The sequence below is a fragment of the Scatophagus argus genome, chromosome 4, assembly GCF_020382885.2.
Source record: "Scatophagus argus isolate fScaArg1 chromosome 4, fScaArg1.pri, whole genome shotgun sequence".
Classification (NCBI taxonomy): domain Eukaryota; kingdom Metazoa; phylum Chordata; class Actinopteri; family Scatophagidae; genus Scatophagus; species Scatophagus argus.
The window spans coordinates 12,921,664-12,948,888 of NC_058496.1; the positions used below are offsets into that span (position 1 = coordinate 12,921,664).

The 27,225-nt window shown below is 42.5% G+C and overlaps 1 protein-coding gene across 2 annotated transcripts in view; it reads left to right on the plus strand.

Annotated features, from left to right (window-relative positions):
- sema6a (sema domain, transmembrane domain (TM), and cytoplasmic domain, (semaphorin) 6A) overlaps positions 1-27,225 on the plus strand; it is a 102,758-nt gene that overhangs the window by 48,585 nt on the left and 26,948 nt on the right. For both annotated transcript variants that reach the window (XM_046387838.1, XM_046387839.1), the window contains exons 4-13: positions 6,654-6,714; positions 8,111-8,173; positions 8,828-8,929; positions 15,367-15,457; positions 16,829-16,948; positions 17,485-17,573; positions 20,129-20,346; positions 22,046-22,177; positions 24,122-24,277; positions 26,925-27,098. In XM_046387838.1, the coding sequence (XP_046243794.1) occupies positions 6,654-6,714; positions 8,111-8,173; positions 8,828-8,929; positions 15,367-15,457; positions 16,829-16,948; positions 17,485-17,573; positions 20,129-20,346; positions 22,046-22,177; positions 24,122-24,277; positions 26,925-27,098 (1,206 nt within the window). The remainder of the gene's footprint in view (positions 1-6,653; positions 6,715-8,110; positions 8,174-8,827; positions 8,930-15,366; positions 15,458-16,828; positions 16,949-17,484; positions 17,574-20,128; positions 20,347-22,045; positions 22,178-24,121; positions 24,278-26,924; positions 27,099-27,225) is intronic.

A 27,225-nucleotide genomic window follows, 5' to 3' on the forward strand; every position in this document is an offset into this window, starting at 1 on the left:
ATTATGCGTGTGTGTGTGTTACTGTATAGCCTGCCTAGCGAGCATGCCCCAGGTTTCTCCACATGCAGGGCATAGTCGCCATTCTCGGCCCTCAGTCGGCCCTCACCATGGTAACACCAACCACACTCTGTTTACACCCCTCTATGAGGCTGGGAAGCATGGGAACCAGAGAGAGAATGTGTGTGTGTGAGAGAGAGAGAGAGAGAGAGAGAGAGGAGGGACCCACATTTGTGGTTGCTGCTAGCACTTGCACAAGCACGTACACACACACACACACACAGAAAAACACACTCAAAAATCCTGATTCTCTCAGTTGAGTCCTCTGGAACAGTTGTGCCTGTGTAGCCGCTGTTCTTCCCTGTCAGGTCTCTTTGGGTCTCGCAGTGGAGGCCACTAGAGTCTCCATTATTGTAGCTGCACCAAATCCTGTTAAAACCCACTAATGACTGGGATTACACGGTTGCCTCCTCTCCTTCTCCTCGCAGCACCAGCGACATCCAGCCACGTCCACACTCTGAGACAAAGCTTGCAGCTCCAGTAATCATAATCACCTGAATTAAAAGTTAGAACAAGTTTCCACCTAAAAAAAAAAAAAACTTTCTTTCTTGTCAGGTGTTTAGCAGTTTATCCTGCACAAATAGCTGGAGCCTGTAAGCAGTTCATGATTGTGAATTACTGTCAAGTTACTGCAAGAGCAGGAACTGAAATCACAGGTTGTTGTGGCTGCTCTAGTTAGTCAAGTGGGGCACACCCAGAGAGTTCGTGGCAGGCGAGACGTAGTGTTTTGATATTGCTGTTCCTATAAAAATACTGGTTTCTTTCCAGTAAATCAACATTTTTCGGTTATTACATTTGTCCTTGTCCTGTTGACACTACATTGGATGATGTTTCAGAATCACTGGCTGGCCTGGCTGCTAGCCTAATGTTAATGCAATGCAAAATAAACAGCGAGACAATGGACAACCTAATCTAAATGCAAACTGAATGGGTTTGATTTTGAACATAAATATGTGGGCTTACTTTGAATAGTTTGTATTATAACAAGGTGTAATTTGTGTCATTTCTTTACCATATGTAAAAATGTTGGTAATATTACATTATGACATGCTCTGTGAGTTCAAAATCATATAGCTCTATATTAATTCCTTTACATACTTGGATCTCAGTAAATCAGAATGAAAATCAGATACTTTATGGAGACATGGGAAAATAATTTGACACCTTTTAGGCACCTTTTAGGCATTTATTATGCATGCCGGTCCAGTTGCACAAGCTCAAAACATGCCTGTCACCCCACTGACCCACCTAAGCACAAAAACACACATACGCTCGTATGCACACATTCACAAAGTGAAATGTAGAGAGAATGTAGAGAGCCATAGTGTGAACTTCAATCTTCTAAAAGAACAACCTGCCTGAGCTTGGGGTGAGTGAACTCTGGCTTGTTGTATTTCATGCCACCACATCACTGAGGGCCTCTCTGTGCCCTTAGCCCATTCAGAACCTCAACAACTCCCCTCAGAGCCCAAAGGTGCCTGCTGGCTTCCCCGGTTCCCTCCCACTTTGTGAAGAGGATTTGAACCAGGGAAAGCCAAAACAACACACAATGGACCCTCCTCTACCACCCATGATCCAGTTATGAAGAGAGAGGAATATGGGTGAAGAGGGTGATGAGAGAGAAAGGGCAGGAGGTGGAGAGGAGGGTGGACGTGCAGGCATTTAGTTTTTTGGAAAGAGGGGTTGTGGCAAAAGGTGCGGGGTGCATGCTAATCATGTTCCCCTCTTTTCTGCTATCGGAGTGCAAGATAGTTTGACAAAGGCCCAGCAGATGGACCAAGCTGGCTTGCTGTCACCCTAGAAGAAATGCGCTGTTATAATAACGACATTCTTCCACACAAAGCCCCTGTGTTCTCTTGGCCACGCATGGCTACATGTCCGTCGGAGACCCTCTGTGTCACTCAATCTCACACTCTTGCCTGCGCTCAGTTGATCTACTGTATTGCCTTGAGCAATCAGCTCTTTCTCACTGTCTGTGTCCATCCTTTCTCAGTGCCTCCACACTTGTGTCTGAGAGGATATTTACATACCTTCCGTCCTACTCAGACATTTTTGTCTCTGAATTTCGGGAAATACGAAGTCCATGCCAAGTGATTCACATTGACAGCCAATGTCTGCACCCATTGGCTGTCCAAGGCTGTTATTTTGTTTTTGTCTCAGAATCTCATGGTGTTTCAAATTCCCTCATCAATAGTACAGAATCTATACATTTGTGGACCCTTATGTTTTGAATAGCGGAACATCAACAGAGCAGGTCTGATTCATAGTTGAGATTTAGAAGAAGATGGGGTGATGGGAAAGAGAAAGGCAAGCAACTAAACATCTTTGGGGAGATTTCAGTCAATGAAGTCACTTGTTGTATCCTGGTCACACAAGACTGGACTATAAATTTGAGTATGAGACTAATTTGAACCAATTAGATGCAGATCCAGTGGTTGGAATAGATCAGAGGTTTTCAAACTGTGAGGCGTGTCTCATCAGCGGGGCACTGCAGAGATGCGAGGCAAAGATACTTCATGAGGTGAAAGGAACAAGTGCATGCTGGTGTTAAATCGAAGCGATGGGAAGTTAGATATTGTGGCTGGGTGCACTAATTAGGCCTGTGAAGCAACCCGGTCAACAGTCGGAGCAGAAGCAGTGGCCGTGACACACAGTTGATGGGGGAAATTAGGGTACTTTAAAACCTTTCATGCCAGATTGTCACAGTTTTCGTCAAAATTAACACTTCAGTCACAGTCATAACTCATTCAAATCTGAAAACACAGACATAAAACACATAGTTTTAGACTCTGAAGATTATCTTTGTCTTATTGTGACTATTGTAAATTAATGGAAATACTTTTAGAAATCCAAGAAAGTTTTCTTCAGTATCCAAGTAACCCAGAAATAGTTGTATTAATGTTCCCGGTTTGTCAAAATATAAACAGGGCTCAAGTTAGGACCCGCAGCTCACAGGGATGGGCACAATGTCAGACTTTGAAAATTACTTGTATAGACTAATTCTGATGTAGTCTGAATGGGCTCAGACACAAGCTTCCTGACAGTTCCTGATAGTTTTGTTGGACCCAGTCTCAAATATGTGGTGTGAGTGGTTCAAGATTCACCGTGAAATGTGACATTAACTGAGGCAACAGTTAAAAGAAGGTTATTCTCTTCTGGTGAAGAAGGGAAAAAATGAACTGACATTTACATTTCTTTTATAAGCTCCAACTAATTTTCACTCCCACATTGTAGATCGTGCACATTGTTAAAGATTTCCTTCATGAGTTATTACAAAACTTTATTTCAAGGAGTTTTCTTGATCTCATATGCCTGGATTAGTCCACAAAGCACACAAATTAAGAAAAAGAACTCATACAGCATTTGTCATTCTCTAAATGCACTCGTCTCTAATGTAAATTTATTCTATTCTATGAAACAATAAACAATAGAAATTTATATGTGCAAAAGGAAAGAGGCTCTTGCATGGGAAAATAAGACCATGTCATCACTCTTCTCCAAATCTTTGCCTTAACAGCACAGTAGCTTCTAGTCAGGTCAGTTGTTTAGTCTGATCCAGGCTCAGTGGGTAACAACTTTCTTGAAATCTGACCTCTGCTTAAGCTGCTAGGTCAGATGACGTCTGTCTTCTCTTTTTTCGGCTCTGAGGACTCATAACAAGGAAATATTTTTTAAAAACTAGAAAGATTAAAGGCTGATATCGATAACTGCTAAGTTTAAGGTGTACCATACTACACTTTAAGGTTTGTCAAACTCCCTGTGGTGCTTCAACCTTCAAGATCTCAGAGTGAAGAATTTACCAGCAACCTTTTTTAACTTTTCACTGAATAGTTTCACTGAATATTTTTTAATCAAAATCGTGCAATATTGTGTGCATGTATGCACAGCTTCTCCAATGTGAGAGTGAATATCTTATTTTTTGACAGAAAATAAAGACAACGAAACGCTTGCTGCGATGGATCATGTATCTTAAGGTGATTTAATCTCTCTGCAAGCTGATTTTTGGGTTTCAAATGGAAACCACTGGCTTGAACCACAGGAAGTCAATTTGAAAATGTCAGGTTTGCTTTGGAAAATACTTTGCAGCTGATGTGCTACAGCTTACAATACACCCAGTGTAGTCTTTGGAGACCCTGACTTCGCCTTCTGTCCTCTTTTTTACCCTGTGAGGTTGGATGTGACTCACACACCAGAGGGAAGTGAATAAGTTGTAATATGAGTTCAGGTGCAGCAGTGAAGAGGTGAAAGGGTGCATGTGTGTGTTTGCGTGAGCATGTCTCCTTACACATGTGTGTGTTTAGAGAGTTGGTGTTGACACAGACACAGCCGCTCTATTGTCCTCCTCCATCTCCAGTCAGGATGTTTGAGGGACGCCTCATCGCTTGGCTCCCTCTAATCTCTGCTGGAACCAAAAACCCTGCGGCTGGAAGGCCTGGGCCCTCGAGGATGCTGTCAGCACCGCGACAGGGAGAATAGCTGGGAAGGTTACTGTCGAAAATTATGGAGCAGTCAATTATAGATTTCTCATGAGCTGTTTTCAAATTGCAGGCAGTAAAATAACCCATGGGATTACACTAAATCCGCCAAGTAATCCTGTGATTTAATAGCTTTTGATTTAGTTTTGTCTTTTTAACATAAAGTTTGAATTTTAATATAAGGATATAAATGAAGTAAGTCTGTGAACTTTAGGAGACACAGCTGAATATTATAGTGATATCATCCATCAGCGTTATCACCCATCATGTTCTCGTGCATTTAGATTTTTCTTCCTCTTTGTCTTTTCTCCGTCTTTGACAAGTTACACTTGCTATTTTAATAATTGAATTTACTGTAGCTCCATGATATCCTGTTGACCTGGCAGCAAAGTTAAAGAAACACTGAAACACAGACGAGCCATTCAAGAACCCTGGAAATTCAATCCAGATCAATTAGCCTGAGTAGCGAAATGTAAGTGCTACCGGAGTGCCTTAATGAAAAAACATTTAGCAGCAGGGTTTGCAGATTTAGCTTGAAATGCTAGATTTTCAGTCATGGCAGAGTGACAGTCAGCATTTGGCATTTACTCATGCAAGCGAACTTGAATCCATGAAGTGCTTGGGTTGAATTTCAGTGACCAGAGGTTGACTTAGTTTTTTCCTCCCATGGCTCAATATTAAATGAAAATGTTTTCAATTCCAAAAGATTTCAAAGATTTTTTTTTTTTTAAAGAACAAACAGAATTTTAGGTATAGTCATCCATTTTGAGGCACAGAGGTATGAGGAATCATAGGGGGACTTTCTCCGAGAGGGTTTGTTGAGGTGAATAAAGCATGTTGTGTTGTACAACAGTTGTGTCCTGTGTCATTATTTTGACAGACTTTAATTGTAATGTAGATATGGAAAGAGCATGAAGCGACAGAAAACACGGCGAGAGACTTTGCTCGTGGCCTCACCGGAAATGTGTCCTCCTCCACTGAGAAAGCAGCGCTGTTTTCTTAATTTTAACTGCTCCCAAAGATTAATTATTCAATTTAAGCTTTGTGGCTGATAATGTACAGTAGACTGGGTTTTATCCTTGAGGAGATGGCGCTGGCCCCCAGGAAAGTGATATAAGTGGATTCATTTCAAGATGCCTGTTCCTCCAAAGACTTTATTAGATTTAGTTAATGAGAGAGCAAGGCAGGCTGACTGGCTGAGCGCAGGTTGGGGAGCTGGAACGTAATTAAGCCATGAGTCTGACGATGCCACTGTTATACACTTTGATTAAAAACACGTTCAACAGCTAATCTCCAACAAATTAAAGCAGTTACATCGTTTGGCACGGCCACCTTTAGTTCTCTCCTCAAATGAGGAAAATCCTCCTTTCATTCTGTCTCTTCCGCTCACACCACTTTGACACCTTCTACCCTTTGCCCCCCGCTGCACCCTCCCTCTCCCTGTCTGTACCCTAATTCTCCATGGTAAGTAGGTGTAGCTACACGCCTGGTCCACCAGCCGTTCCGTCTGTCTGAGATGCAGTTAACCCTTGTGGGTTTTATGTCTTCCATATGCCCTGATGGGGCCTATATGGCTGGTCTGTGTAATACAGGAGAAGCCTGTATATTTCCAGGCCAGCACACACAAGTCTTCTTGTCTGAGCTATAATGAGTGTTAGTATAGATTTCCTGTGGCTCAAACACTAGGCTTAATTGACCTGAACAGCTCTGAGTGACTTGGCACCTCCCGTCTCAGCCTTCCCCTCCTCCCCCCACACACTCCCTCAAGACCTTTCCATGGGACAAAGAGGCTTTGTCCCCGGGCCTGCGCCACAGTGCTCTAAACCTTTGTTGAGTGTTTCTGTCTGACAGAGCAAATAGCTCTGGCCTCCTTTTGTTTATTGTCATTTTTGAAGTTTGTACAAAGTTTATACAAAGACCCATTTTCTGACGTTGTTTGCGGCCTGCAGGGGGGAAACAGAGGGAAGACAAGAAATGGGTTTATTGTTTGTAGAATTTTTGACTGTCTGCTGCTGTCTGACCTTTTATCATCTCATCTCTCTCTCTCTCTCTCTCTCTCTCTCTCTCTCTCACTCCATTCTCTCAACATGTCTCTCTTGCCTGTCCTTCCTTTGCTTGCAGGGATCACATATACACAGTGGACACAGACACAGCCAACAGTGATGAGATCTTTTTCAGTAAGGTGAGTCAAACGACTGTCTCTTTGAGGACATGTTGTTCTCAGCGTGCTGTGATTGACAATGTAACCCCAACAACCCGACTCTGAGTGTCACTGTATGTTTATGAGTGCACGTGGGTGTATACATGTGTGCCTGCCAGCAGTCCTACTCACCCGCTCGCCGGTGTGAGCCTGCCGTGCTCGCCGCCCTGACCCTGTTAAGAAGATTATCCAATCAATCAGCTAGCAAAGCGGCCTGCGTCATCCACGCTCATCAGTGGGACAGCAGGAAGGTCTGATGGGTGCGTAACGGGAGCTGAGAGGACAGGAGAGGAAGTGTGGGAAGAGGAGGAGGAGAGGTAGATAGAAGACGATAAGAGGAAAAAGAGAGGGAAGAAAGGCCAAAAAAGAGTTAAGATGAGATGAATTGTAGGAGAACGAAAGAGATTAAATGGATGCAGAAGGGAAGGAGATCCCATTGTATATTTTCAGATTATTCAGAAAAGCAGCTCATATTTACATAGGCCCTCAGCTGTAATAACCCACTCTCCATCCCATTCCAACCACTCCTCGCTGGCATCACTTGCCCTTAACATAATGCATGCAAACAGAATTCAAACAAGGCCATTCTCGTGTATACAACAACCCGCCATCCCTCCACCTCATCCACTTCAATGTCAAAGCCTGGCGAGTGGGCCCTAATGAGAGCAGGCTGCAGATGAAAGGCTGGTGGGAGACGTGCAGATTGATTGATGACTGAGGGTCTTTAATCAGTAGCCGAGCTCTAAACATGTTGTACAACAGCGGTGGGTACGCGGCGGTCTGAACCAGTGGCTCAGCGCTGACCCTCAGACCACGCATGGGTGGGACAAAAAGTGTTGTGTGTGTGTTTATGTGTGTGTGTGTGTGTGTGTACATGGCTGGAGACCAGATATAACTTAGCATTGACTGATAAATGTGTGTGACAATGAAAGAGGGCTTTTAGATGTGGTATTGGCAGTGGCTAGAGCTGACCTATAGGACATGGCAGAGTGTGTGTGTGTGTGTGTGTGTGTGTGTGTGTGCATGTGCACACACAAGGATGGCCGGCCTATCAATCTGCAGAAATGAGCTCTCAGCTCTAAGGCAGGATCTGTCCTTGGACAGACTCGCTTCTGATCTGGGGTCAGTATCGTATTTCCTCCACTCTGGCAGAGAATTAGAAGTTCAAGGAGGTAAACTGATCTCCAATCAGTGCTTAGAATAAAGTTCACCTTAAAGCAGGTGCCTCATTAGGGGAATCAATGAAGGAGAATCTCTGATGATGATTATTGATCACAGCATTGATTGGTTATTGAGCGCTCCAGGGCCTTCTGTTCTCTCCCACTCGAATGTTTACCTTGTTTATTTTTCTCCTTTACTTCCACCTTCTTTCCTCCAGAAAATGACATGGAAGTCCAGACAGGCAGACGTGGACACTTGCAGAATGAAAGGGAAGCATAAGGTAGGGTGCGCACACACACACACACACACACGCACACACACACTCACTCTAACACTGCAAACCCTGCGCTTACACCCTAACTTCATTTATAGAACAAATGTCACCCTATTTCTAACAAAACACTTCTTTAGCAAATCACACATTGAACAATGCACTCTAGATGTAAGAGATGTTATTTCTCTCAGTCTGTTTCTTTCCGTCTCTCACATACTCATATGCACATACACACAGACACAGACAAGCCTGCAGGTGCAATAACACACACCTGCAGATCATTTAACTTTCTCCTATCACAGTTTATAGAGCACATCAGGAAGATTTTTCATATCGAACAGCAGTGTAATTGTATTTTCTCTTGACATACTGTAGGTTCTAACAAACCTGTGCAACATGAATAATGATTTAATTATTGTTCCATAAAGACACTGAAAGGAGCATTAAAATTGCCTGTAAATATGTCTTAATGTACCATGAGGGAATACATTACTACATTCCATGATTATGTGGTCGACGATCTCACTCATTTGTCTGTACAGCACTACATGCTGTACTTCAAAAAGAAAGAGCCTCTCCTCATGCGGCTTTCAGTGTATTATTAAAAGACACAAATGACATGGACGTCTTCTCTTCTTTTGCTCCTCTCATTTCCTGAAGGACGAGTGTCACAATTTCATCAAAGTCCTCCTGCAACAAAACGAAGACACCTTGTTTGTTTGTGGAACAAATGCTTTTAACCCGTCCTGTCGAACCTACAAGGTAGGTACACAAAGAAAGTCACACACACACACACACGTAAATAGCTCTTTGGGGCTGTTTACCCTTTATGTACTTCTTGTCAGGCAAATTGTTCGGATCTCTACTGTGATTCGATCACATCACAAACGGACAGCTTTCAGCACGTCAGTCTCACAGCTGGCATGAGAATGCATCTCAGCATGCATCTTGAGTGACCACTTGTGAACGGCCCTCACTTTCTTGCTCTAAATTCACATAAACGTGCACATCACTGAGTCAAATGGACACAACGTTCTTTTTACACAAAAGAAGAAATAACTTGACTAGAACTGTCCACCTGTGACCAGAACACTCAAGATGCATGTTAACACCAGGTGTGAACAGGGCCCAATGCTCTCTATCTTCCGTCTCCCTTTTTTTCCTCTGTCACACACTCGTACACACACTAGGGATATTTTTTCCATGTAACCGCAACCATGTGAGAGGGAGCTATGAAGCGATGGACATAGATGGATGACTTTCACAACTCAGCAAGCCCTCCGCCTGTGTCTTTATCTCCAGGTGTACTTTGACACGCTCGATTTAGAAGCAGAGAAACCTTACCACCTACCCTCTTCAACACACACACACACACGGAAGTTACGTCCTGAAATCCGATTCGGCCCTGTCCTGTAAACAGATGCCTTGTTGGCTGTATCCATCCGGGCATGTCTGGAATGGTTTCAAGATTCCTTTAAGAAAAGCAAGATCCCCTTGTGAAGATGCATTTTAATGACCTCCAGTACAAAGAAAAGATCAGGCATTGGGCAGGTTGACTGCATGGACAAAAATAGAGATTTCAAGAAAAGAGACATGTAGAAAGAGACAGAGATGTGCATACAGGGAAGAAGATAGACCAAAAACAGAGAAAATCATACAGAAAATAGGTTTTAAGGCATACAGGCAGGCAGAAAGGCAAACATACAAAGCAGACAGGCTGTCTTGAAACTGCTGCTGGAAACGTCCCAATTTATTCCTTCCATGGTGACAGAAATCAGATGTTTTTGATACCTTGGTGTGAAAAGTGAGTCACTTTGCCATTATGTTGAGCAAACCTTACCTTAAACACAAGACAATCTACAAACTTCTGCAAGCTGCCGCAGCAGGGTTGAGCTGGTGTGAGGACAGCATTTCATCACTGACATCATTTCATTCAAGTATCTGGAGCACTTATATTGAATGTATTGTAGAGTAACTATTTACTACTTAGCCAGAAAAATCAGATACGAACAGCAGAAAGATGAGGAAACAATCGGGCAAACAGGCAGTAAGAAAGACGGGAGAGGAGACAGACAGACCCCACTGACATTCTGTCCTGAAGGATATTATTGTTTGGTTTGTGTGGATGTAATGTGATGGTCACAGCGTACCTAGATGTTATCTAGGTGGCCTGTGGGGAAAACTCTCCTGCTTTGGTTCACTAGATCTGTTTACCAGAGAAACAAGACATCTCCGCTCCGCTGCCTTTATGGTTCAGCATGCTAAGCACACAGAGTGGACGCCTTTCAATTCACTGACTCCTCCTGCAGGGAAAGTGGAATTTATGTCTCTGCATTTATCAGGTGTGGTTAGCTTGTATAGCCCCTCTGATTATGGCTTCAGGGTTTGTCTTTTAGCTGTTATTGCACTGATGTTGCCGCTAGACTGCTAAAGTTAGCTTTAGCTTGGTAAAATACATACAAACATGCACAACTTAAAAATCAGTGCATACTTTACAGAAATTAGTACACGTGACAACATGTCTGCTCATAAGAATGAAGAAATACAACTGTTATATTCAAGTGTTAATTCAAATATGTTTTAGGCTTCAGATTTGCACAGTCCAATTATCCCTTGCCTGTTTTAGTGAGTCAGTTTAATGTGACTGCTTTTTCCTTTAAAAAAATAATTCCCCTAACTATGCTGTAATTACTTATGTTGAATGAAATAGCCATTTTTGACTCAGAATACATCAATATGACATGACTAAATTTGGTTACAATGTGAAGGCTGTCAGATATTGACAGCATGAAAAATGTTTAAAATGACCACAGATGCCTGGGCACATGGGTAGGGAAAAAAACAGAAAGTGTGTTTACATCCATGCAAACACTGACAACTGTACAAACACACAAACATATTACACACACATATCAGAAAGTCATTGGACACACACACATACTCTGTGCTGCTGGCAGACTGGCAGACTCTCTGGGCAGATACCAGCCCTTTGATGGCGTGCTGGGTTCATCCACTCTGCTTGGTCAAAAGTGTGTATATGTGTGTGTTTTGTGTGTGTGTCTGTGGTTAAATCCACCTTGGCCACAGTTTGCCTCTCCATCTCCCCAGTGTGACAGGGCTGAAAAGAGCTTCTGTTTCGGGGCCAGCCTCATCCCACATTAATCAACAACGCTGCGAGGGAGAGCGGGAGGGAAGGAGGGATGGAGGGGAGCAGAGGTGGAGGGAGACAGGGGGGTTGGTAGACAGAGGGGGCATGAAGGACTCCCGCCCAAACCAGCAACACCCACTTCTGTTCCAGCACCTTCCCCGCCTGCTTACCTCTCTATTTTTTTTTTCTTTACCTCTGCTTGCTTTTTTTTCAAACCTACCTGTTTTTCCTCTTCATTAGCTTCTTCTCATTATTCACCCTCTCACCTTGTGTTGTCAGTGTCAACACAAACACACACGCACACTAACACACACATACATGCATGCATGCAAAAAATAAACAAAGTCAGACACCTTGGCATGCATGGTACGGTCCTCTCCCTCGGCACCTCACAGCACCCAGCTACCCTCTCTTCTTCTATTCATCCCCCCTCCCTCCTCCTCTCCTGCCAACCTTAATTCCTCTCCACCTCCACTGCTCCCACCACTTCGCCATCTTTCCCTCTGTTGCTTTTTCCCTCTGTCACTCCCTTGCTGTGTTGTAATAATAAACACCCCATCCAGCTGGGCTGATATATGACTGTAGTCAGTTTCATCGCCTGTTGCCGGGCGAAGCGGGGTGGGGGTGGGGAATCAGTGGGGAGGCTTTGAGGTAGCGGGTCCCAGGTGATTTGTCCTCAACTTGATAGTGGTAGACTCAAGTTCACTGGGAGATTTCATCTGTGCCAAGCCATTTGAAGTATGATTTTTTTTGGAGGGGGGGGTTATTGTAATCAACAAGGGGAAAATACATCCACATGCTCTATTATGCTACGGCTGTTTGATTGACATAATGTTCATTAATAAGTTCAGATAAATTAGGTTTTTCCTCTCTTGGGTAAAATAATAATATTTCTTTCAACAGTTGCAAACACTCCAGTTTCCTGCTCGAGTGTAAAAGGTGGTCAGGAAAGGGGTGCATCCTCCTCAGGATAGGACTCAGAAACAGGTCACAGGGAAATGGGCCATGATTATTAATCTCCCTGTGAGATGTGCCCTTGTTTGATTCACACAACTGCTTCTGGCCCAGGTGTGATCTTGTGCTTTTGACCTTTATAGATGGAGAAGGTTGTGCAGGTGGAAATATGGACTGAATACTAAGTAATGTGTGGGGATTCAACTCAGCTGCAAACTCTAAGAGGCCAATCTGAAAATTCTATCCCAGCATCTGTAAAAGAAAGATTTTATTATTGTTTTTTTCCTTTACTTACTGTTAATTTGTCAGTGGCTGCAAATTCAGACTCCAACAATTAGGACAAAATCAGAACCAGGTAAAGCAAATGACACTTTACCATTTAATAAAATTAACAAGGAAACAGTTTCAATAACAGACAACAACAGTTAATAAGTGAGACGCTTGTCCTCAGTAAGATTTCACAAAATCCCTCAGCAGTGATTAAAAAAAAGCCCATGAAGGAGTCATATAAACAACAGAGACACAGAAAAAGAACGTGTCCCTCACCCTGAGTACTGACGCTGTTGCTGAACCAATTATAACACTCCTGATGGGCATGTTTTGGATCTACATTGTGTTTGTCTAATTAATTAGCATATAGCCTATGGAAAACACCAATGAGCTGTTGTAGTAATTAATTCATCTAGATAGACTACACCCCGAGCCAAGGTTACTGTACATTTGTGTGCTAAGCTACAGTAGATCCCTACAGAACTGCGTGTTGTTAAGGCAGCGCTGGCGAGGCATGACAGTGCTTCTATTCCCCTCCCATTACTTTGAATTGTGTTTCTGCAAAACTGGCTCACTTTTTGTTTTTTGAAGTTAGTGGAGTTGACAGCATAATAAGGTTTGCCTGGTAAACAATGGAAAAAATCCAGCTGGTTGTTCAAACATCAAATGTCTTTATGGTAATGTTTAAAAATGATGCGGTTCAGTGCGGCAGTTTCGTGGATCTCTAGTCCTCATTTTTAAAATATTGGATATTGCTTTGGACAGGGCTAAAGGAGGAGCAAGCAAGCGCTCGGCTGTTGTTTCTCCTCACATGCCAATTTGACAGCAGACTGGAGCTGTACGTATATCTGCGGCCGGGCGCGAGGGAGTGCCTTCCTCCATTCAAACGGCAGGAATAGATCAGTGACAGCCAGCCAAGCCCAGTAGACAGAGGTCACTGCCTTGGTGAAATCAACCAAAGCCATGGTGGGGTGAAGGGAGCTGCTGTGGTGTGAGAGATATGCAAGTGTGTGTTTGTGATGTGTCAGAGAAGGAGGGAGTGTTTGTGTTTGGGAGCTGACACAGAAAACTGCTGACGTTTCAAGTTTAAGTGAGTTTCCCCTGTCGCTCTGCCCATCCAGAAGCTCTGATTCAGTGGACACACCTGACCTTCAGCTACTCACGTTCCTTATGGTTAACTCAGCCTAATCTATAATTACAGTCTCCTCTGTCTAATAACAATACATATCTTCAATTCAGCTTGACTCCATGTATTATCCTCCTATAATTTCTGAAGAAAGAGAGGGAATGTGAAATCGAGAAATGTCCTGCTGCTGGTGGTTCTCTGTTAGTTGTAAAAGGTCACTTGTAATTTTCTCTGCCAAATCAGCCTCAACAATTTCTCTGGCAGGCTTTTCCAGCATTTCACCGGAGTGTGTGTGACCTTTTTAGTGGGCAGATGATAACCGTTTCCGTCGAGACAGGAATAGAAAACAAAATGACCTGTTTAGAGACCAGAAAGGGCGGCGTAAGCAGTTTGCAGCCTTGGCAAGCTACGCTCCTCTTTGTCGAGAGAAAAGGAGAAAGTGAGGAGGCGAGTAAGTAGAGTACGAGAGAGATAGAAACAGAGATAGAGAAGAAAAATGACTATGTACTGTGATCTCTGTAGGCAAACAGTGTGTTCAGTAATCTTGCCTGACCTCAGCCTCTGGCCAGTACAGTATGGGTTTTCTTCTCTCTGTTGTGTGTGTGTGTGTGTGTGTGTGTGTGCATCTCTGGTCTTTAGCCAGGGTAAGAGAGTGTCCTAAGGCATGCTGAGGAAGACAAGCTAACCCATGGTGGGATGATGGTGACCTTTCACCCACATTTGACAATCGCACTGCAACCAAATTTGGCGCAAAACAAGAAAATCTTGTCTAAATTCCAGTTCACAGAGATCATCCCACTCATCACCCTAAACAACACTAGTGGTGCTTCTTAAACAATGGACTAGGTCTTAAATTAGCTCATAGAAATCTGGGTGTTGAGTGACGGGATGAAAAAGACAAATTTTACATTGTCTTGCTGCAGAACTAAAACTGGGATCTCTCCTGAAATATACATGCCCAAAGAAAAGCTCTTAGCACAGGACAAAGTTGAGCCTGGAAAATATAAAATAATGACTACTGTGTGATCTTCTATTTAAAGACTTCTGTGGTTCAGCAAAAAAAAAAAAAAAAAAATTCTCACGTTCCCTTCCCCGCTCACTCAGGGCCGTGTGCTCAGCCATTTTTCATCTGCCCGTTTATTTCCTTTTCACAGCAAAAGCACAGAGATTAGAAATCAGTGCAGTAAACGGGTTAAATATCTGCCTTGAGTGTTGTCAAAAGTCTCTAACACTGGGGCAGCTGAAGGATAAAAGATGTCAGGGGGAAGTAAACCACATCCACCCATACTGTGGAATATGTTGCTGTGGAAAATGTCAGGTTTTTTTCTATCTCCCTCCATGACAGTTTCCAAGATACTCCCAGATAGGCTGCTTTGACAGCTCTCAGTAGGACATCGGAGTGGCATCCACAGGATATTAGTTTAGGTCAAAGTTAGATGGACACACTCCTAGGCTGGGTAGCACTACTGCTTGGGACTATTTTATCATGACTCACACCATATTCCTCCACTTTATCACAGTGTTTCTGTGGTAGTGCCTTCACATTGTCATTGTTTTGACATTTGAGCACATTTCTTCTTCTAGAGCTTTTCCTCCAGCTGACATTTCCTGTCTAAGCTGTATTTCAAAGCCATTGTTTGGTTTGACAGCACTACATTGTCTTGACCCTACGTTGACCTTTCACTCCATTTGTGACCTCAGATGGACACCCTGGAGGCTCAGGGAGAGGAGATCAGTGGGATGGCACGGTGCCCATATGACGCCAAGCACGCCAATGTTGCCCTCTTTGCCGGTAAGATTAAATGCATACCCCTGTGTGATCAGATGTTTCTGTATTTTAAAGTAGTTCATTGGGATTTTCGTGACTGTTATTTTTAAACTTTAAGTTCTTTCCTGTGGCTTAGCATGAGAGAAACTCTTCACAAGTTTCGGTTAGGTGAAAATATATTAAATATGTGTGCTGCTACCACTGCTCATACACTGCCGGGAGGCGAAAACACTCATCCTAATTTCCTCCTATCTGCACTTATTAAACATTGGACCATGTTTAATCTGGACGGGAAAGTTGAGTCTGTTTGAGCGAGGGGATTAGTTGTGCTTGTGTTTAATATTGTTATTAATACCCTGTGGTTTATTCTAATGGCAATACTATGACAACTTGTCAAGAGCGAGAGCCAAACTGTGTCACATGCACTCGAGCAAATCGTCAAACTCAAGGCCACATTTCCTCTGCATCAGGAATTAGCTGCTTTCTAGAACCATCTGGAAACAGAACATTGTTGTGAAAAGAGAAAACAGAATCATCTTTTTCTTGTCGTCTTTATTTGCCTGTTGTTCACTTTGTTTCAAAGTAAGTATGTAAGCGAGTTTCGAAATTCATAAATAAGTCAGAAAAGGCTGGGACGACAATGATTTAGCTCGAGGTGAGGTTTTTGTGAAGCAGTGGACCTGCTGGCTGCTGGAAAGATTCAGTCCACATGCATATTTGCTGTGAACCAATTTATGGCCGTATTGATGAGCTGTCCTCGCCTGCTTAAATCTGAGGAGGAGAGTAAAACGCCTAGCTTGACCAGTTAATGTGTAGCAGAGCTGCGTGGAAGGAGCTGGAAGCACTGAGTAATCAAGAGGGTTCTTCTGGCTAGTATCCTTTCAATTATGTAGTTTGAGTTTCCACTGTGGTTATAGCCAAGGCTGGCTGAGGTCATGCTGGTGGTGGATTGTGTTCATGAAGCGTGTGTGCGTGTCTGCACATGCATGCAACCGTGGGTTTCTATGGGGCTTTCAGAATGTGTGTGTGTGTGTGTGTGATTGCAGGACTGCTGTGTTTGTGTTTGTGTTTTTCAAGTGTGTCTGGGAGAGTGAGCAATTACAAATGTGCAACATGTTTAAGTGTGTGTACAGCCTGTTTGTTGTCCATCAGAGAGTGTTTTCGGCCTCTATGAGTCATTCATTTTCCAGATCTGAGCCATCTGAAACATGTTTGTGTATCCAGTGGCAGTGAATAGGGATCTCTGAGGGGCTTTATGCGTTTTTCTTTTCACTGAACTTTTCTATCTTCACCTCTTTCTCCCCCCTTTTCGTTTTTTTCCTCTTCATTCGACTCTCCTCTCCATCTCCATCTTTTCTCCCTATTGCTCTTTGCTTCTCTGTGTTCTCTCTCCAGATGGCAAGCTGTACTCGGCCACCGTAACAGACTTTCTGGCGATCGATGCGGTCATCTATCGTAGCCTAGGAGACAGCCCGACATTGCGCACTGTCAAACACGACTCTAAATGGCTGAAAGGTGAGTGGACAGGCACACACACACACACACACACACACACACACACACACACACACACACACTCACAAATCTGACTGACAAGTTAGAAAACAAATTCAGGTTTCGATATGCATGCTTGAGCGTGTGTTTGTGTGATTTATGATTCGGGTGTATATGTGTCTTTTGTGCCTCTGTGTACGAATCCTCCCTTGAAGAGCAGAAGCATTTATGCTAATACCACACGCTCTGTTTAACGCAGTACATTTTGCCAACCTGCGCTGGTAGAGTTGATGTAGCCAGGAAATTACTCTGCCCCAGGGAGAAAGAAGCACAAGTCCAGCCTGTCAAAACTCAATAGAGAGATTGTTCTTTCCTTGCATGCAAATTGTTGCGCTGATATGATGGATGATAGATTGAGGCACCCAGGGCTCACAGCCGGTGCTTTTCTGCATAATGTGACAGATATTTAGGCTGTTTACTGTGAAATATGGTGTCAGGTCTGTTTTGTCACAGCAAAACGTCACTTTGACTCATATTTTATTTTTGTTCTCCCGCAGAGCCCTACTTTGTCCAGGCAGTCGATTATGGGGACTTCATCTACTTCTTCTTTCGGGAAATTGCTATGGAGTACAACACAATGGGCAAGGTAAGCACAGACCCAATTCTTCTCCTATTGTTTGAACTCTAATCAGAGGTGACTTCCTATTTACCGGGAGAATCAGGAAGTGCCTGAGGAAACTAACAGGATATGGGTGTAAGTAACTGGAAAGAGGCTTTCAGGAGCTGTAAAGTGGCCAAACAGTAACAGATAAACACAGGGCAGGATGCAGAACCTAAAATAGACTCAAAAAGAAAATTCTGTGAATGTCTGGAGATCCCATTTTGAAGTCTAAATATACTGCTTGAATTGCACGTCCACATCCATTCAGCAGTGCTCCCATTTGAACCATCGTCTCAAGGTTTCCCGTGAGGATTTCCACCCAAGTTTCTCTGAGAAATGAGATGCAGTCAGAGAGGAGGGATTGAAGAAGAAAGAGACTTTCCTCAGGTTTTACACCAGAGGGACATTAACTGACATTTTTTTTTCTTATTAATCTCCTCAATTCAGTTTTGGACCCTTTCCTCAGAAAGTTTAATTGGATACCAGGTAGAAGAAAAATTATGGAAATGAATCGCTCAATATGTATTTTTTAGAATCAATGAAAGGAAGCACACAAGAGAGAGCAAAAAAGAGAGGGGATGAAACGAGAACAGAGCGGAGGTAACGGGAAACACAGACATAATGGATTTGCTGCCAGAAGTGACAGGCATGTGTTATCCAAAGCATGAATACAGATCAGGCTTCTCAATCTGCTCGGTGTTTTGAAAGCAATGTCAGTATAATTATGCATGTGGCGGTAGAACTAATGGTGCAGAGAGCAATTTAACATTTAGTGAATGATATCTCTTTATTATTGTTAATGTAGATTTGCCTCCCCTGACAATGTAAGCAGTCGCTTTTACTTTACGGCGAAGTGAAAATCTAATGTAGCAGGTTTATGTTTGCTTTAGTTTTTAATGTTGGATTGTTGTTATCCAGAAAAAAAACAGGATGAATATTTCATTACATAAATGAATTCAGAAGCCTTGAGTGAGGTATTTGTTCAGTGTGAGTGATCTGAGTATTTGCACTGGTTTCCGTTTGCGCATGTGTGTTGGTGCTCAGGTGAGACACAGATAAGCCAACGTTTAAATATCTTTAGAGACGAGGAACAACAGAAACTGAACTGATATTTGTAAAGCTGACATAATTTCACATTCAACTTGTCAGTCTCTCTTGTTCTGTGTAATACATTTTTCTGTAATCTCAGCCCTGTATAATCTCGTGGTGAACAGGCTCACATAGGTGTGTGTGTGTGTGTGTGTGAGTGAATGAGTATTTTTAGTGCTTGCATTGGATGCATTTATTGGCTTTAATATAAGCAGGGGTGAGGGAGTGCCTTGTGTGGTTGTCCTTGTGTGTGTGTGTGTGTGTGTGTGTGTGTGTGTAGAGATCTGGTTTAAATGCATGTTCGCTCCCATTTACACTGTTTACTCTAGGTTGCAATTTCAGGTCAGTGTTAGATTTATTGCTGTTAAGTATAGTGTGACAACAACTAATTACAATACTGACTGTGCGATCTTACTGCAAAGTTGTAATTACAGCTCCGGCTCCTATTTGAAACTGTATACTTTAAATTGTCTGTTGCCAGGTGGTGACTCTTTAAGAACATATCAAACACACCAATTTACTCCTCTGTGTCTTTAATTTGGTATAAAGTGATAAAATGTTGGATTAAGACGCTGTGGTGTCTCCCAAAGATTTTGTCATAATAAGGCCTATAGAGTGTTTTACTGGCCTAAAGTTGAAACAGTCTCACCGCCAGGTCCATTTAGCAGCTATTATGGAGCTTTTCGATCATATCACATGATCTTTATTGTGAGCAGGAGTTTTCTCAGTTGTCATGGAAATGCTCAGATCAGCCTTTGAATGACTTCAGAAGGTAGCCTTGTTGTCAGGTTGTTATTTTTGTTGTTTTTTTTTTATTCATTTCTTGCCATAATTAAGTGCAAAATAAAAGATTCAGACGTAAGTGTGTGTAAAAACTTGGGAAATAGTGATCCATTATGGGTTGTTTGTAAGCCATAACAACAAACAATTAGAGGCTCTTCAAATGCAAAAAAGTAATAATTTCAAATCCAAGGGAGCTATGTGAAATATACCTGAAGTACCTGAAGCGATGGGCCTGAGTCAGCGTACCTCAATCCTGACGGTACTTTAGCATGGCACAATAACACAACACAAGGTATGCCAGTTGCTAAGCAGAGCTAACATGTCTTGGTCCCATGCAATATGGCCACAACATATGCAAACCTTGGCTACAGTTTAGCTGCATTGTGGGTAATGTAGGCACCAGATTTTGACAGGGAAGAAGAATGTAGAGAATAAAAAAGACAACATCACTGGTTCCACTGAATCCATTGGATTTGCATTTTTGAGACTGTCCCCTGTTACTCCAACAGTGTTATAGGAGCGTAATATCAATTCAGTGGAGTGTTCTTGATGAACTGTTAGCAGAGGGGCCTGAACCTGCAGGTGTGACAAGTAACGTAAAAGTGACTGTTGATGTAAAACTCGCAGCTGTCCAAATGTGACCTTTCAGCTATATGTGTGTTGGTCAGGTGGTGTTTCCTCGGGTGGCCAGGGTTTGTAAAAACGACCGCGGCGGCTCACCTCGTGTCCTGGAGAAGCAGTGGACATCGTTTCTCAAGTCTCGCCTGAACTGTTCCATCCCCGGTGACTCCCACTTCTACTTCAATATCCTGCAGGCTGTGACTGATGTTATTCACATCAACGGGCGGGACGTAGTGATGGCTACCTTCTCCACACCTTACAACAGGTACCCTTCAGAGAAGAAAACTAAATAAGGCAGTGAAAAATCAAAATGGATGGTTTGAGGTTAGCAACAAGCAAATGTTGGTCTTTAAATTCAGCTCTGCTTCTGCTTTTTCCTTGTCTCAAATGGCTTCACGTGCTAACCCATTCATGATTCTCAGTTTGAAACATTTTTAAAAATGCCCTCAGTTCATCAACATCACGACAGCGTGACCGTTGTTAATGTTAGTGGCGTGTGCCACTGATGTGCCTCTTGGCGACATGTAATCTCTGAGACTGCTGGGTCAACATCTACATCCTCTGTCAAAACAGTTTTGGTTGCCCTTTTGACATGCAGGTGTTTAATCTTATTTTTCCCTTTTCAATTCATATTCAGAACTGTTTTCATATTCATAGGCCGGGGGAGTTGTTATCTAAATTGAAAATTACCACAAAGGCATAGAGCTTGGCTGATAGCTCGCACATATTGTAATTTTCCATTTTATGGCTGCTTTTTAGCAGATAAGACAATTGCTTGTGACAATGCAATTGAGCATGGTTAATGGACATTAAAACCCAACGAAGCAGTGCCTCTGAAAATTTCTATAAGCGCCGGTTTTGATCCTGGCATTAATTTTCCATTTCATAGTCAGGGGGTGAAATTAGAAGGAGCACATTCAGACTGTAGGCAGCGCTCAACACTTTGTGTCTTAAACTGTCCGTCTGGGCGTCTGTCTCGGTTGCTGCTTGCCCCAGTCGCTTGCTAACTGCTTGATTTGCTCACCATTTTTCTGCCTTGTTAGCAGGCTGATATACACAGACATATGACTGTCTAACTTTCTGTACATATCCAATGCAGAGGCTAATTGCTGTAATTTAGAAGCTTAGCCAAGAATCAACAGCTCTTTGACCTTGCTCTCTATAATACTGTCCTTGTGTATGCTGTCTCTACATGAGTTTATCCCATGATGCAACTGCCTGAAAATCCAGCCAGCTGAGAGATACTTCTCTTTTAACGAAAGTCTGATGAAGAATAAACAGTTCCCAATTTCTGAGGGCAGATGCATGAAAAATAGAAAAGTGACTCAGCAATTTGCTATGCATTGATTCCCCACAGACAGAAAGAATTCAAAGGCTCCACTGCTATCACAAGATGGGTGTTTTCCCCTTAAATGAATAGCAATAAAAAGATAATCTGTTGTTCATGTTTCTTGCCCAACAGTGGACTTGTGATGAACTCTGATGCCTTGAGGCTTTTGGGGAAACCCGATCACAGAGTGAGGAGTTAGGGATTGTGTGGCTCAGCAAGCACTGTAACACACAAACTGCTAAATGCAAGGACACTATGTTTTAAGCACTGATATAACAACACTGACATCTGTAATCTATACAGAAATAAGAACAACTGCTAATAAGGACAATGAATCTATTCTGCTGAAAGAAATGGAGACATTTGCAAACTTTTTACTATCATATGTGCCTTCACATTTCTACACAATTGGCAAAACTTTGACAACATGGCACACTGACTGTCACCCAGTGTAAAGATGCAACAGCTAAAACAAGCCATCCTTGAGGGATTTAACACCTCTGAAAGGAGATTATAAGTCCATTTTCTGCCTCTTGGTAATAGTCCAGACTTGGCAAGGTGTTTCTTTCATATGTACAGTCACAGGGATTGTTTATGTGTTTTTTTGTGTGTTTCTGTGTGTGTGTCATGGCAGCATACCAGGCTCTGCAGTGTGCGCCTATGACATGGCCGAGGTGGCCAACACATTCACAGGGCGTTTCAAAGAACAGAAATCCCCAGACTCCACCTGGACGCCTTTTCCTGAAGAGAAGGTTCCCAAGCCAAGGTACAAAAGCAGTTAATTAACCACAGCGTACACACTCGCACACACATACACACATGGGATTTACAATAACACAGTCGCACAAGGTGCATTCAGTCACACAGACTTTGTCTCTTCCTCCCTTTCTTCTCACTCCTAACTAACTCTCTCTCTCTGTCACACAGACATGCACACACACACACACACACACACACACACACACACACTAATTAATGCATAAGAGACATTTTAAACTCATGTTACATCATTTTTTCTACACATGCCCACTGTTACAAAGAAGAGATTACAAATCCTGCATCCATCACATTGCGTCACTCCCACATGCTGTACGCACACACATATTCACACATGTACCACCTCTTGTCACAGTTGCACCCCTACCCAATTACCTCACCTCTCACCCACATGCAGCTGCATCAAAGAAGGGCTCAGTATCAACAAATGAAGCATGAGATCATTTTACAGATGGCTGGCTAATTCCACAAATGCACCACCCTGATCAATCTCCCATCTATTGCTTGCTAATTAGTGCGCTAAGAGCTGCTCTCCTAAAAAAACAGATTCACTATAAAGATCTGGGCCATGATAATTGTTGGTGCCCTGTGTGTGTGTGTGTGTGTGTGTGTTCCCATATGGCTGAGGAGGCGGTTCCTCACCAACTCAGAGCCTGCACTGTACTCTGTGTGCATTCATCTCCATGCATTGTGTGAATGAGTGTATACGTATGTGTGAGTTTCCTCAATTAGCATGTAATTACTTACTTATGTTCAACAAGGTCAGACGCTGAAAAGATCAGATATATCCGCCGTTGCTTCTGCAGTGATTGATGCGATTGATTTCATTTCTATCCTCAGACCGTGTATCTGCAGGCAAACAGACGGAGAGATGTAACAATGCCACTTAGGTCTGGCCCTGCAGCAGACTGTTCCTCCATGTGTTAGACTCTCATACTGAATCATTTACAGGTTTTTATATTAAGAGATGTCTGTTTCCGTTCTGCCCTCCATATGTCCACTGACATAAATGTTGCTACAACAAAGAAAATGTTATAGGACTTGATGTTACTGCTTTTTTTCCCCTACAGTGTCAAAATGCTCTCCTGGTCCTTCATTTAACAATATCACTTTGGAGTTTAATTTTAGATTAGCAGCAGCTGAACTCAAGGGAAATTTTTCTGTGCTTAATTTCATGCCAGAAAAGTGGACCTTGAATATGCGGTCTTCAAATATGTTTTCATGACAGATTTCACACAGTAGCACTTCACTTTCTCTTGCAAGATTGCCTCTTTTTCTTTTCTGTGTACACGATAGAGATGGACATAGGAATGCACAGAATGGTTGAAGGATTTCTCTTTATTCCCTTTACGTTTTATGCAAAAGGTTTTCATAGGAATATGAATATACATATCTCTTGAGTACACAACCGTATATTTTTTAGGGTTTGGTCCTTACATATTGACAGTGTCAGACATCCAGTGGCCAGCTGGCTAATATTTCTTGGATCTGGTGTGGATTATGTTGTGTGGCAGGGTATCAAAGACCATGCAGTAAAGGGGTTTTACAAGCTCTCAGAGGTGAGATGCCTGCAAAGGGGATATGCTATCAAAAGCAGCTTCTCGTTTACAAGCAGCTCACCAACTCCCTGTAAAAGGATCAGATAGATAGAATGTCTCAGTGCTTTACCCTGAAACCAGAGAAAAGAAGACATCTTGTGTCCTCTGCTCTGACCAAAGCCTCTTGGAATGAGAGTTAAGTAATTTAAGGTTGCACTCTCATTGATTTTAGGGAAGTAGAACTTTCTGTTTTCTGTTGGAGCCTTTGTTTGAAAAAAAATGCTCTCCCCTCCCCCATTGTCAATGTAGAGTTTTTTCTGTTCTGTTTTTTCAGTATTTTCTGTCCCATCACCCCTCCTCCTCACTGCCCTCTTCTTGCTCCTTTCCATTTGCAGGCCTGGCAGCTGTGCTGGCACTCCATCCATGGAGAGGTACAAGGTATCCAATGAGTTCCCTGATGACACACTCAACTTCATCAAGATGCATCCACTGATGGATGAGGCCGTGCCCTCCATTGCTAACAGACCCTGGTTCCTCAAGACCATGGTCCGGTAAGTGTTACACACTCCAAAGGCTGTCGTCATCACAGATCTATGAGCCTTTTCAGCCCAGGACAATAATAATGTGAAGTGCTTCTCTGAGAGTGAGGCTCATTAAAACACTGTAGTACTCCACCATGAACCAGCCACTGACCTATTTTTGCTGTGGTAGAGGAAACATGGATCCACACAATACTGCCTCCCTCCCAGAGTGACCACATGGTGATGAAGACAGAGTAAACAATTTGAATTCTCAGTGATGTTTGTCTTCATGTGTTATGAAGTCCTCATGCAAACAGATTTCATTTACACACTTAGATGCCTTTATTAAGAAGATGATTCCACGTATGCTTAGTTTTTGTCGCAAATTGCTTGTTTAAAGCCTCTGGGAATATTTCAAAGAGAAGACACAGGAATAAAATGTACTCCTTTTTGTTCTGTGGTTGGCTTTTCTCCTGAGTTTCTGGAGCTGAGCCCATTTCCCAAAAGCCGCTGCACTGTGGCTGATGCCGTTTGATCATAAAGGTCTATCTGGCTTTTGCAGCACTACATAGAGACGTTTCAGCCAGCCTCTTGGGAATTAGACCACCGCCATTTCATCGGCAAGGCAACTAGAGCTGAAAGATCATTTGGTAAAAAGTTTTTAAAAAATCTAGTTTGTAATTTGGACTTGGTTCTGGGTTTCAGCTGCTTGAGATTTAAGGCTAAAAGTGCTTGCCAGACTCTTGTCAGGCCTCAGTGGCAGTAACATCACTTTAAAGATGAGCAACATAAAGAATTCTTCATTGGTTTAACAAATTATTCGCATCGTATCACATCTTGCCCCTACTTTGCTGAGGCCTGACCTACATACAGTGCAGGCTTAGTGAGAATATGAACAGCTTTCATCAAGGTTATCGCTACAATTCTCTGTGTTCATTAGTGCACCGTGTCATACAACCATGTTATGAATAACAGTGTTTCTGTCTTTACATAATCAGCAATCAGACTATTGTATTTGATTTGAAATGACACCACAGTGAACAGAGCCTGGCATGCAAGTCAGAGGCAGTTGTTAAAAGCATTATGTAAGCTCAAGAAGCATCGTGAAGGCATATGGTGTGAAAAAAGGGTGAGGCCTTTTATTATATCTGTCACAGTCTCAATGTGGAATACTATTCTTGAGTTGAAGTCAACTGGAAACAAATTCAGTAATAGGGTCTGATCTTCGGATCTACCCTGGAGAGGACTCCCCAATATCCAACAAGAGTTTATGATGGAAATTCGCAAGAAAGGTTTTCTTCTTCTGACACTTGCCGTGATGTGGCAGGGACCTCAGCTGGCTGGGCACGAAGAATCAAATGAAAGGGGAAAACACTCAGAAGAATCCCCCTCTTGAGATTTTCATTATCCTGAATAGGAAAAACAGTGAATGTCTTAGTCCTTGAGATTGTATTATTTCGCTGAGATCAAATCCCATTGACACAGTCCTTGGAGCGCCTGTTATGCTTGAATACATCAAAACCACATTAGACCTTCAGATTGCTGTGACTGTTGATTGGATAAAGCCACTGACACAGAGCATTTTAAAAGATATTTAAAGAAAACAGAAGGGAAGATGAGATAAGAAGATGTTGTCTTGTTTTTTTAATAGCCTCATGGTGCAGACGGTTCTCTCTAGTAAGGTTAAATTTACATTCATCACATCCAAAATAAATTCTGGACCTTTTCACCCATTTTCACAAAGAGAACTCTCAGTAAATCATTAATGAGGATAAAAGCAGACCCCCTAGATTTCCAGATAAGCTCTCATCTTCAATTTGTAACTCCCTTCTCCCTCAATTAAAAAAAAAAGAATCCTAAAAACAAGCACTTGCAAAATTTGCTCTGAGGTGCACACATGTACCTTTTTGATAACTTGATAGCTTTTCTTTGGTTCTGAAGCTAATCAAGAGAGAGAGAGAGAGAGATACCACCATCTGTGATGCAATGAAATTAGATGGTAAAAGTAAATAGCCTTTAGAAGTATTTTTTATAAACCTGTTGATATGTCTGATCTGTGTCTAATTTTATTTTTTAATCTGCTTGCTATGTTTTTTTTTTTTTTCACAAATAATGAAATGGAAATAAATTTTTACGCACATCCCCCTGGTGCTGAGCCAAACTGTGATCAGCAGCTCCCAATTATAAAAGAAAGTGGAGCTTGCATCTGTTTTCTTTTGCTTGGACAACTTTTGCGTAATGTTTTCCTTTCACCTGATGTGCCCTACGGCAATCTGATTGTGTCTCTAATGAAATAACAATCAATTAATGAGATAATTAAGATTGTGTAGAACCTGCTGTTCTTTATTCTTTGTAGGGCATCTTAGGGTAGTGATGGAAGGCTTGTCAACTGAGTGACTGACTGACTGACTGTATAATTATTATTTGGGACGTTATAGTCACCTGCATTTTGTTGTCTTATTTCTTATATCCAGATTAATCTCACAAGTTTTTGAATGTGGTCCAGTACAGGATCACTGTACTGGGAAAGAGTTTACATTGAATCTCTGCTGGTGTTCTTCATCACCATCTGTTGCTCTTCTAATGGGCACACGTGTTCCTCTGCTGGTGAGCAAACTGACTAATTAATTGGCTGATTGATTGGTTGATTTATTTCACTTGGTATTCCTTATTCCAGGTATCGTCTGACGCGCATCGTGGTGGACAATGAGGCAGGTCCCCATAAGAACCATACAGTGGTCTTCCTGGGATCTGAGAAAGGCATCATCCTCAAGTTCCTGGCCAAGATGAACAACGGCTTTCTCAACGATAGCCTGTTTCTGGAGGAACTCAATGTCTACAACCCTGACAAGTATGTTGCTCTGAGTATACACGTGTACAGTATGTGTGAGAGGGATGGATAGAAACACATGGATACAGTTGCTACAAACTAAAGAAGGTCATTTATTGCATATACAGGCTATAGCGTGAGTTTGAGT